The sequence below is a fragment of the Enhydra lutris genome, unplaced genomic scaffold (genome assembly GCF_002288905.1).
Source record: "Enhydra lutris kenyoni isolate GAN:26980312 unplaced genomic scaffold, ASM228890v2 scaffoldscaffold11, whole genome shotgun sequence".
Classification (NCBI taxonomy): Eukaryota; Metazoa; Chordata; class Mammalia; order Carnivora; family Mustelidae; genus Enhydra; species Enhydra lutris.
This window is the reverse complement of record NW_019154095.1, coordinates 3,192,463-3,205,734: the sequence shown is the minus strand read 5'-3', so window position 1 is coordinate 3,205,734 and position 13,272 is coordinate 3,192,463. Positions and strand designations below refer to the sequence as shown.

The 13,272-nt window shown below is 39.1% G+C and overlaps 1 protein-coding gene across 1 annotated transcript in view; it reads left to right on the top strand.

Annotated features, from left to right (window-relative positions):
* Positions 1-13,272, top strand: part of LOC111144434 (CUB and Sushi multiple domains 1) — a 1,720,260-nt gene that overhangs the window by 1,142,981 nt on the left and 564,007 nt on the right. The window contains exon 9 of the mRNA XM_022498737.1: positions 10,191-10,312. Within this exon, the coding sequence (XP_022354445.1) occupies positions 10,191-10,312 (122 nt within the window). The remainder of the gene's footprint in view (positions 1-10,190; positions 10,313-13,272) is intronic.

The following is a 13,272-nucleotide window of genomic DNA, read 5'->3' as shown; positions in this document are numbered from 1 at the left end:
ATGGCTATTTTAATATTGAAAATTACTAAAAATCCAAAGAAAAACAAGGGTTTGATTTTGGTTTTGGTTTTTGCATTTTGGCCATAAGATAATTTATGTAAAGGAAGGGGGGAAAAAAGCACGAAGTCAACCAAGGAATAAAAAGCAAAGTTTCATATATAAGCATATATTATGCCTCCTTATAGCCTTTTTAAAGTGAAAAGATTCTATTTTATAAATTTTAAAAAATCAGATACATCCTATGATATCAAATACAGTGCTAGCTTTATCTAAGATAGATAGACTATGTTGCAGGATTTGCTCTCTTGTTCCCCTTACCTATAACCACTTTAGGGTTTATAGCCTGTGGGAAATGCACCTTCTGACCTCCTCATGCACCCTGAGGACAGACTATTGTCTGTGTTCTGGCTGAAGGAGGCTCTTTCCTATGCTTCTTGGAGATGCACCATCCTCTGGTTAAGGAAACATGAATTCTGTGTCCTTCTGCTCTTTGCCATTAGACTACTTTGTCTAATACTAAAGTGGCCGTACTTGGCTTCCAAAGGAACTACAGCAAAAACCATATTCCTACCAAGTGATGGTAATGTGTAATGCTCCCAGAAATAAATGAGGGCTAATTCCCTAGTATTATTTTTTCCCCTCAAGGGGAAAAATGTTTTTATTCTTTAATGTTTTCCTTACTCTTCTATACCAGAATCATATGTCATTATTTTAAAAACCCAAACTATACAAAGCTACGAAATGTGCATTCATTTTAAATTGATATTTTGGAGTCACATAAAGGAAATATGTGTGTAGGCTATTTTTGGATTCTTATCTTATTTCTTAATTTATAACTTTTTTTTAAAATTTCCTGAATCTCATCATCTCATATGAAGCTCAAAACACTCTGTTGGGATCTTGGTCCCCACTTACGACCTGACTTGATATCAAACACCAAACACCCAGAGGCTCTCACCTCTTAGAAGACAGGGCCACCCACCCAGGCTGCGGTGGTGGGGAGGGCATCCTTCTTCATTCTCCACCTCTAAACACGTCACTATGAGATAATTGTACAGCAAAGCTTTTAGCTTCCTGTTCTCACAGATTCTCATGTCCTACCAATGATATTTTAGAAAAGAAAGGCTCTCCCACAGCATCTTTGTTGTGTGGCTCGCTGGGCTTGTTTTCTGTGAGAGACCCACCACTCTCAGACGCCCAGCTCCCTCATCCAGAAGCAAACAGCATTCACCTCCATCATCCCCTCTTTTCTCCTCCCAGCTGGTGACCCCGTGGTTTTGCTTGAATTAGATACACCTTCAATTTTATGGAGTAATCCAGTAGTCCTTGTTCTATTTAGTTCTTGTCCAATTACTTTTTAACTTTCTGAAGGGATGAGCTCTGGAAGCTGCAAGTAAGCCTCAAGAAGACCTTTCCACGAAGGATGTATATATCCAATCCGTATACCTTAACCAGAACAGATTGTGTCTAGGGAATAATAACAAACAGTATTTTTTTTTTAACTGAACTTTTTAAGGAAATTATATTTTAGTATATTTGGAGTAGTAAAACATTAAACAACCAAAAAATTTAAATTGAAAGGCGTGAAGCCTTCTAAGAAGGAGAATTTGAGATATACTACCTAGAATTAGGTGATGAAGACTAGGTGACAAAAATCCAAACCCACGAGGAGCTTGTACCAAATGGAAATCGTTTCTCTCTCATAAGGAAGGTAGGAGTCAGGCAGTACAGGCCTAGAATGGCAACTCTGTCTTAGGGATGAAAATTTCCTCAACACCCACCTTATCAGCATGTGGTCAGGCCCTCCTGCTCATGGTCCAATATGCTGTCCAAATCCCAGGTAATAGGACACAGGGGGTTTAGAGGAAGCAGGTAGAGGCCCAGCAAGAAACATCAGAGGTATTTCTGCTCAGTACTGCTGGCCAAGTATTCCGACCTTGTTGTGGGGCTTTGGAATATAATTTTGAGTCTGGGCAGTCAAATATAGAGCAAGCAAGTATGTTTCCACGGAAGAGGGGGGATGTAGACATTAAGTGAAGCAGCAGTTGTTGCCGAGGTGGTGTACTTCCATAAGAAGGAGAGGTGGGATGAATCACCAGACAGACGTCATGATGACGGCTCTGTTTCTGGTTCTGTTTTATTGGGTGATGGTTGTTGCTGTTTCTTCCCTATATCACCTGCACTTTCTGTGAATGAGAGGACACCTGTGGTTACTCAGTCTTCTTTCACTTGTGTTGGCATTTTTGTATCAGTGCTGAGTTTAAGCAATATGTATTAAAAAAGCTGGAATGGTGTAAACAGGACAACCCAGTTTCTGGACTGGAGAGGCTTATCTGTGAGCATCATGGTTAAGTAGGAAACCTGGGCATTCCCCTTCTCCACCCTGCACTCCCCTTCTAGCCACGTGGTTCTCTAACAAGAGGTCAGCCTTCTTATTCAAGGCCAGCATGAATACACACCCGTCTAGTCTGGAAAGCAGAGTCTCATACAACATCAGGTAATCACCGTGTAACATGACAGGATCAATTGCTCCTGCGCTGAATGGCCAAATGCATTAGGACATCTGTGGACTGGTCCTTTAGAGGATTGTTTTGAGGAAACTCTAGATTCATGCTCTCCACTAGAAATAAAATACAAGCTATATATGTAATTAAAACTATCTTTAAAAAGTCTACTAGCAGATTAAAAGCCAGTAAAAAGCAAATGTGAAACGGGTGAAGTTAATTTTCATAACATATTTTATTTCACACACTATCCCTCAGATATTATCCTTTTAATATATCATCAATGTAAGGATTATAAGAAAAAAAATTCTTAACCTTCTTTCTTTTATTTTTATGCCATGACTTGGAAATACATGGGAATTTAACACTTAGAGTGCATCTCAGCTCAGACTAGCCACGTCTCCCGTGTTCAATAGTCACTCTGGCCAGTGCCCACTATGGACATTACAACCCTAGATACTTAGCTTGGTCTGTGGGAAAGCAGGAACACCCTTATGGATATGAAGAGAAGAAGTAAGGGCAGTGAGCCATGCTGTGTTGCTGGATGGCGTCCCTCACTGGAGAGTGTACTTTCTTCTATTAAAATTAGTAAGTTTTTCATGTGGGTAGTATTTAGGAACTCTGAGTCTGTCACTGTTCCCTTCATTAAATAGTCCATCTACTTACTGCTAATGATGGGCTTGTCAATTATAGGAGAGTGGGGAGGAAAACAGTTTTTAAGTGGAAATTAAAAAAAATAATTAGGAGAGATTTTATAACTATTTCTGTGTAAAGGTATCTTGCGATATCTAATATGTAGGGGGAGATGGCTGCCATGAAATGTGGTGATTTTTCAAATACCACCCAAAAGAGGCTGTAGGAAATCTTTCTTAGCTATTTATAGGTCCCAAACGACAAGGGTGATTCTCTGAGTTCATTTTCTAGTCTTTGCTCTCACGTAATAAATAGTAAGTAAGAAGAAAAACTCATGGTTTGGGTTTTCTTGATTTGTTCTGAGCCTTTAAAGAAGCCTTTAAGGAGGGCACATGATGTGATGAGCACTGGGCGTTATATAGAACTGATGAATCATTGAACATTATATCAAAAGCCAATGATGTACTATACCTTGGCTGATTGAATTTAAATAAATTAAAAAACTAAAGGAGCCCTCATGTTGATCATCTCAGCCGACATGTTCTAAATTCAACCGTCTCTCAAATGCAATAAAATGCCCCTGGTCTGAGCTTTGCACCCTTCTGAGATTTCTGATGGATGAATTAAGGACTGGTTCTCAAGGTTCCCATCTTCATGAAGGGTCTCTAACTCTTAAGTAATCACTGTGCCTGCCCTAGAGAAGGAATATCTGATGGAAGCATCTGACAAACTCTCATGAGTCAGAAGTGATCTTTCACATCTGGACACTGGTATCCTTAGCCAATGCTTACATTAGCTAATTAGCCTTGAAGATGGAGAGGATTACCTTTTCCTCCTGTTACCAAATAGATGAATGGTTGTCATAGCTTGATAATTATACAAGAGATTTTGTTTGAAATTGTGCTTACTTCATTTAGAGATATGAAAACTATTATGATTTTTCACAGGATAAAGTACTGTGCACCGTGCAAACATACATAAAATATCTTTGCCAGTAGACTTTTAAACTAAGCAAACAAACAAAGGAAGAGGACATAGTTTTATTATATTTTTTTTAAGTAAAGTGTTTCAGCTTAGCATTTCCTTCCATCAATATTTACAGGGTCTTAGTGAGAGAACTTCCTTTAAGACTCATGCACTCTGATCTGTGGAATTAGTATTTTTAGTTGCTCACCAAGTTGAAAGAGCACTTAAGAAAAGCGAAGTATCATTTGCAGTTGTAACTGTGGTTACATGGAAGCCAGTTAGAGCCACAGGGGGTCACAGAATAAAGCTGTTGCTTTGGGACTCTGGGTTAGGCTAGCTAAGAATGACCTTCAACTTACTAAATTGTCATTTACCAAGAACTTCTATAGTTTATTGTTTCCTGCCCATATTCTCTGTCCTCACAGAAATGACTTGTAAATAATAGTCAAAAGGCCACTTATAGGGGCACCTGGGTGGCTTAGTGGGTTAAAGCCTCTGCCTTCGGCTCAGGTCATGATCTCAGGGTCCTGGGATCGAGCCCCACATGGGGCTCTCTGCTCAGCAGGGAGCCTGCTTCCCTTCCTCTCTCTCTCTCTGCCTGCCTCTCTGCCTACTTGTGATCTCTGTCTGTCAAATAAATAAAATCTTAAAAAAAAAAAAACCACTTATAACTGAATGAGAACTCTTCATTATGTCAGATTTAATTTTAAGATGATACTTTGTATACTGATTATTTTACCAGATAGCTGTGACCTCGGAGATTTAAAGAGACATACAGACTTATAACTTTTATTATAATTCCAGTGTACTGGGGAAAATTTCTCTTGTTGCTTCTAGACTCCCAAGGTTTTATGCTTTTCAGTTAAAGTCCACTTGGGTAAAAAATATATTTTTATTAGGTTATTGGAAATAATAAAGCTGTGTATTTTTATAGTACTCTCAAATTCTGTTGACATAAAATGACTTGAACACTAATATTAATTTGGTGCTGATTACATTCCTAGAACATAATTGGGAAGTTTCTGATTTAGCCTCCTCTCATGTGTTGTCTTTTTACCTGGGACACTTTCCCCAGGTGTCCACATGGCTGTCTGTCTTGCACCTTTTTTCAAACATCTTCTCTTCCAAAATCCTTCCATGGCCACCATCCTCCCGAGTAAGCCCTTTCCAGATACTCTGCCAACCCTTACTCAGACCTTCCTAGAAAGCTGCTATGTCCATGTTAGATTAGATGGCGTATGTCTATGCATTGAATTGTCCAAGGAAGGCAAGGGTCTCGGTTTTGTTCTCTCTCTGCTCTATTGCCCATGCCTGATACTGCGCCATACTCACAATAAGAATGTCACATGTATTTCTGTAATACAGAGCCTGTGATGTACTGGGCCACACGCTGAGTGCCTTCCTTGATCTCCTTCTTTCAGTCCTGACAGCACTCACAGATGGAGTTACTTTTATTATACTCATTGAATAGACTGAGGGGTGTAATATGAAATAAATTAAGATTAGATGTCTAGGAACTGCATAAATCAGGCTTGGAACTAAGCTGTGATGAGGAAAAGCAACTCCTAACCTTTCGGACATGCGTTCTCTGCTGTGGTTGACAATCTGGAAGTAACTATAAAAGTTGTTGTTGGAAACAATGCCTTCTCCTAAAAACATGCAGGAAACAGAGTATCAAATATATTATTAATGTGCTTGAAACATACTTCAGATGTGAGTCTAGGTAACCTCTTTATTTAAATTTAGTCAATTAGAATATTCCCCTCCAATTAACTTGATTAATTAAATGGTTACTATAGAACAGTACCGATTCCTGGGACTGAATTTACATAAGTAGACAAATTATTACTTCATATTACATAAGGTAAATTATGTGAAACAAATATGGTTTGTACTTAATAAATATTCATTGATAAATAGAGAAATGGCATATATTTACCTTCAAAATCAGCATTTTTCTCCCTGTTCACTTTCTCTCTTGATGTATTTTCCACTATCATTTTGTGAATTCTCATTTAATTTTAAAACCGTATGACATATAAGTAAACTTTGAGCTTCCAAGTTTAGAACAGAGCTGCTGAGTAATACTAGCTGTGCATTAGGTCACAGCAATTACCCAAGACCATTTATTAAGCATTATTAAGCATTTAAGTGTGTATTACTTTATATTAGACATTGTATTTCCAGGAAATCTTGATAAGGGAGAGACTTAGCATGAGTAGAAAGTGGTGTTCAACTATAATATGTATAAACATATACATATACATTTCAACTAAGGGAATATTTTTAAATCTTTCTATAAAATCTTGTTTGATATTACAGTATTATCATTACTTAAGTATGTTGGCCAATGAAATACTTTGGGGACCACTGAATGCTTGTTTAGTACAGAAGCCAGTGCTGGGGAGGAAGGCCCCCCTCCTCCAAGGACACTGTGCAATTGCTCTGTCGTCATCCCGACAGCTTTGCTAAGCTAACGAGTTTGTACTTGTCTGGAAAGCTACAGGATCCATGCCCAGCATGCGCTGAGGAGTCAGCTAAGAGTCCAGGAGTGGAAGGAGACAGGCCAGGTGACACACCTTCAGAGTTCTAGCCATCCGAATCAGATAATAGCATGGCTTTTTGAATGTCCACAGCACTGGTTGAGTTCCTCATCAAGAACAGCAGGAAAACCACTGGCAAAGCAGCACAGATGTGGTTTGCAGATAAACTGGAACCAGTCGTCCTCCTACAGACGGTTCTGCATGCTGGGCTGATCCTCAGCTCCCTTCTTCCTTCCTGCCCTGCAGGCTGGCCCCTCCCTCATCGTCTCACAGAACATGACCTTGAGGAGAGGTCAGGGTACAGAAACACATACACCGAACATCCCGTAGCTCTGTAGGGTGTGCTGCTCACCTGTGGGACACGTGCCAGTGGAGCACTTAGTTCTGGTTCCTCTGTCACCTGAGGTGTGCTCTTCTCTGACTCTTCTTATTCTGCACAAAGATTAGGTTTTAAAAGACGTATGATAGACAGAGGATCTGAAGGATCTTAGCCTTCCTATGCTTGACGCTGATGAGGAAGAAGTTTGGGGTGTGACACAGCAAACGGTGTGGCTTACTTGGCCCTAACATTCAGGGAGCTGGCCATTTTGTATAACCTGCCACAGAACCACAGGGTAGAAAAAAAAAACCCCTGGGGAACAGACAACTGGAGGAGATGCAAAAGATAATACCCAGTCTGCATGACAGCCACTGTGTGGCCCTGGATAATAATCCATAGAGTCATGATAATTCAAAATGCATCATTATTATTCAATAAAGATCTGCACAAGGATGGTTGGACTGTGAGTGGTCGCCAGTGGAAAGTCTGAAGGTTATCTGTGATTGGCAGGAGGGCCGTGATATGGAAAGCAGCACCGAATGAGTCATTAGTAATTGGTGTGATGATGGCAGTATCATCATTTGGGGAAGAAACAGATGATGGGGATGGAGAAGACTTAGAATGGTAAAGTCTTTGATACTAGCTAAAGTTCTAACAGTTTCCTAAAACAGAGGATTAGAATTAAATAACTATAGTTAGATCATATTATTTAGAGTCATTATACTATTTAAAAATGACAACAAGTATTTATGGGGAAAATGATCAAATGCTAGGAATTGTTCTAATTATCGAAACAGAATACACCACGTATCTCATTTTTGCTGATTATTTTGATGGCTTGATTAAAAGTAGGGGTTAAAAAATACTTAAATTTAATAGATTGGAAAAATGCATTGAAAAATGGAGATATGTTTCTAAGACAAAAAAGAAAAAGAAAAATTACTTTATGAATTAATCTGACAATTTCTGGTGAAAAACGTCTCTGAGGCGACTGGATTCATCCCTCGCTCTATGTGAAACACAGTTCTTAGTATGCATGAAACTCGGGGAAACGTGCTGCTTTCCTATAAATATTTTACTAATGGTTATCTCACTGAAATATATGATCACTAAAAATCATATTTCCCCAAGCAATAGTAAGATGAATTTCATGGAAAGCTGGTAGGCAATTTGAATAAGTCAAGTTAAGGGTCAAGCTTCAAAGAAGACAAGTGGGACGCAAGGCTGTTGAAGGAATGTCAGATTTGGTGAACTTTCTATCAGAATGACAGCTGGGGCTAATGGCTGGATGGGCACAAGTTGTTAGTGGGAATATAACAAATTAGTTCCCCACTGTACTCACTCACTCACTCTTTAGAAGTGTTGTTTTGAAGTTTGAAATCCTTAGAATGGCACCTTGATACTATTAATTCAAAATTAAGTAAAAAAATATCAAGTAACAGAACATTATGCTTCCATCAGCCTTTCGGTGCGAAATTGAGCCAGGAATGAGCATGTTAGATAAAGATATTGCAACTCCACATTTATTGATGATAACTTTTCTTCTGAGGTTTCCTCATGAATGCTGTTAATAAGGTGCTTTAGGAAGCTTTCCCATCTGAAGCACACGATCTTTTTTGAGAACATGTTCCTAAAATTAGAGTCCTTGAGTGCTGAGGTGGAATCGTATGTGGGCAGTTAGCTCTCTGTTGGAGGACCTTTTGAGCCAGGACACACCAGAATTTTGAAAACCAGACCATCTTTTATGCATCTTCATCTAAGGAATCTCATCCATTTGCAAAGTAAATGCCAGTATTTTAAATGTTGATTACCCCATGTTTTTGTTATTCAATGTATAGCAGATGAATTTTTAGCTAATTACTTTCAAAGTATTGAACCACTGAAAATTTGTCTACTCTCACATTTTTATGTCTGCAATTGTGGACAGCGGACATGGTGCTGAGTATAAGGGAAAGACGTTTTCTCAAGGTCAAGTAATTCACAACCTTGTAGGAAAGATAGCTCTGTAAGTTAATCATTACAATAAAGAACTATCATCAGGAATAGGTATGATTTGTCTCACTATTATGTTGATACATAGAACAAGAAGTGTATATTCCTGGGGGCAATTAGGAAAAGCTCAATTAAATGGTTTCTCCTGACCCTTCAGCAATAAGATGGCCCTTGGAAGTCAGAATCCTGTCTCTCAATTTTGTGACTGAATCTCCCAGAACAATCCTTGACCTGGAGTGGGTGCTCAGCCAAGAAAAAGAACAAAGGCAAGATGGGTCCTGACTAGGATTAATCTTTTATTGGGTGACAGTTTAATCAGTTTGTGTAATATGAAGTCTAAGAAAAATGAACTCGAGCTTCCCTTACATTAGTTCTTTCTTGTGAAATTAGTTTCTCCTGCTCTTTTCTCAAACCCACTTCAAATTATTAATGTGAATTGAAGTCTGGGTTGCATTGCAAGCCAACACTTGATTTCTAAAAATTATCTATTGATTTGAAAAAAACAAAACAAAACAAAACAAAAACCAAAAACAAACCTTTCTTAAAATGGAGGTCAGTTGAACTCCTTGTTTTATAGTAAAAAACAGTCATATTTGTGGGTTATGTCATTTCTATAATTTGCTTGGTCTCTCAATTTAAGGTCCTTTTTTTTTCTTTTTTCCTTTTTCCTTTCAGAGTCCTTATGTCTATTTTCTTTCTCTAAATTGTCGACTCTATTTGAAGTTCCTGTTTGCATTGTGCTGTAAAGAAATTTGCATAGTTGATTGCAGAATAGAATCTAAAGCTTGAAAGAGACTTTTGAGATGATCTGTCCCACCATCCTCATTTTTAGTGCAGAAGACGAAATTGTCCTACAGAAGACGGCATAGTGGGGGTCTCCGGAGCCCCTGCACTTGCTTTCCCTCCACGACATTCATGTCCAGCCGCATGTACATGCAGACTCTCTTTGAGTCAGAGTGGGATGGAGATGGGCCAGTTTGACTGGACACTGTACATGGTAGCATCAGGAAAATGGTCATTCTGTGAATGGTAATGCCTTGGGTTCTGTTGCACGTTCCAAGTCCCAAACAAGGGTCCAGATGGCTGAGCAAACTTCCCTCACCAACTTGAGTTTCATGAACCATTTTTTATCATAATTAGTGATTAGTTAATTTGACATTCCATGTTTCTGTTATGTCTTCACCACACTGATAAAATGATGCAGAAAATAATACCATCTCTATGTGTTTCTAGCTAGAACATGTGGCTCCAATCTGCGTGGACCCAGTGGCGTCATTACGTCCCCTAACTACCCGGTGCAGTATGAGGACAATGCTCACTGTGTGTGGGTCATCACCACGACAGACCCAGACAAGGTAAGGCTCTCGGCTTCCACCTCTGCGAAGCTGATGCCATCAATACTCCAGCTCAGACGGCTGTTTATGACACACAGCCGCACAGATGTCATACACCCTCACTGTTCCCTTTCGAAGGGAAAAGCTCACGCTGCATTTGTGTAGATAGATCCACATTTATCAGAAAGCCCATCCAGAATTAGATACAAAGTGAGTGTCCTTCATTCGGTTGCCTCCCAATGATCTGGAGGTTCTGTGCTCTCCCCCTCCCCCAGCTTTGCTGAGATATAATTGACCTAATATTGTTTTACTGTAGGGTGTATAATGTAAATATATATATATATATATATATATATATATATATATATGTATTTATGTATGTATACACACACATATATGTAGCAAAACAGTTAACGTATTTTATCTCACATAATTATAGGGTTTTTTTAATTATTATGGTAAGAACTTTTAAGATCTGTTCTCTTGGCAAGTCTCAAGGATACAGTATGGTAACTATGAAGGAAATGGACTCAGGGGAATATCAAGAATGGGTCTGGAGGTGGTGGTGAATCCCTTACCAGAATGAGCATGTGTTCAGCCCCTCTGAGGATACCCTGCCCTGCATCATCTGTGGTCCCGGCACCCTTGTTAATAATGACCTTCCTTTATTCTCCAGATTGTTCTTGTCTGGAATAGTATAGGTTCTCCCTACTCTGAACCAGGGAAGGGTCCTCAGGAACCAGTGTTTTTGTTTTTTGTTTTTGTTTTGTTTTCTTATGGGAAGAGATAATGAGTTTGGTTTTGGGCATAATGCGAGTGAGGAGCCTGCTGTATAGTCATTCAAGTGGACATAACTGATAGATGTAAATTTGGAATTCAGAAGTGTGTTGTACGCTGCTGAGATCTGGGATGTATATGATGTCATGCAGAAAAGCCACGAAGAGTCAAGAGAGTCATGCTGATGGCGTGTTTTCCTCCCTGTGTCATTTGGAGGGTGGAGTGGGCTTCCACTATAAAGAATGGTAGGGATTTTTGCAATTCTATGTGTCAGGTAAAGAACTTCAAAGTACTGAAGGCCTTTGTATGGAAGAAACAGTGAACCCATGGTGTTCTGATAGGACAGGCAGTGACTCCAAGCTAAATCGTCAGGAAACTTGATTGAAACCCTTCCAGTATTTTCAGAATTCATTTAAATCTAGATCACAGATGAATAATCATGAATACTTTTATCCTACAGATATACCTATATATCTGAGTTTCTATCCTTCCCAAACATACTAGAATAATCGAAATCCCTATCTAAAAGGAAGCTTCCTATTGTCTAAACACCATTTACCTGACAGGCACAAGACCGAGATCCCCGGGATGTAAACTACTCATTAAAGATTTCACAGCTGTTTTGCACCTCCCGAGGATGAGGACCTGGGTGTCTTTCCACTGCCCTGTGATGGCCTTTCATTAGCTCTTCTCTCTGGGAGGAGAGTCACTTAGGTCCGCACCTCCATATTCCATTATCACCTTGAGGGGTGCCATATGGAAATGGAATCATAGGTTATTCAGTATCTCAATACAATGTTTTTGGCTGTAGGTATTAGAAGAAGTTTTTAAGAAACATTATTTCACATAAGAAAAGGGCAGAGCCAGCGAGATTCCAGGTTTAATTTAGGAGCTCAGAAACGTTGATGATTCCGGTGTTTCCTCCTCCGTATCTAGGGGGGTAACAGTGCCCACCCCCACCCTCAGGTCACAAGATGGCTGTGACATAATCATGATCAATGAAGAAATGAGGCTTGTCTTTCCCAAAAATGGAAGAAGTTTTCTAGAATGTCCTAGCAGACTTCTCTCCAGGTCCCACTAAATCAAACGCCCATGCTCCAGCTCCCAGGGAGCCTGAGGAAAGAACTCTCTGGAAGCCAGAAGGCGGGGCTGATGGTTGTGGTAACAAGTGTGCCTACCACATGCACACAAGCATAATGTCAAAGAGGTTTTGGTTATCATCAGATTCATATTTTGTTTATGATGTGCTTTAGACCCCATTATTTTCCTGTTTTAGCAGACTCCAGTAGCCTAAAAATTTGTTAAAATGCTTGAAGTGTGTTCTTTGACATTTTGAATTTGATTTTTCGACTTGGCCCAACTCTAAAAAAAATCAGTAAAATAATGAATGTATGCCATTTAGATTGACACATTTTTCTCATTTTAGAAGTTTCACGTTTCTGTCTCATCTTTGCATACATTTACATGGATATTTCTCATGATTTCATACAGATTTTGTTGATTCTGAACACTCAACAATGAACACATTAAATTTTGGGAATCTTGTGTTACATTGCTTCCTTAAATTCTTTGTCTTTTTTTCCTTTATTTTGGTGAAATGTTCAGAGAAGAAACAAGACATTGCAGGTTGATGCTCTCATGCACACCACTACTCTTTACTAGAACACCACTTAGACACCTGAAGGCATCTCAATTAAGCAGAATTACCATCCAAATTAAGAAGCAGTCATTGCCATTAAGTATAATTAGGCTTAATTTGATTCCTTGGGAGACATTCCAAATAAGGGGGTTTCCCGACTAAGCACATGGTGATGAAGGTATATTACATATTGAGCATAAGAGGGAAGGACAGTTATGCAAAGGCGTCCAGACAATGACTCTTGGTAGAAGCATGAACGTAGAGTTCTAGATAAGGAGCGCTGATCTGCCTCAATCTGTGTGTTTGACTTGATTTGCAAACTTTTAAGAAATAAAATAGGATAGAAAACTGAAATCAATTCCCAGTGTCAGTTGGAGTTTACGTAGTAAGCTCATCTTTGACTGAAACCTTAATTCTCTCAATGATTATAGACTCTCCTGGTCTCATTTTTTGCTTTGACTCTTACACAATCAAGTGACGTGTCCATGTGTACGAAGCATTAATATAAACTCGCTTGTACAAGATAATGACCAAAGAAAGCTGGGTTGTGAATATCACAATTTGT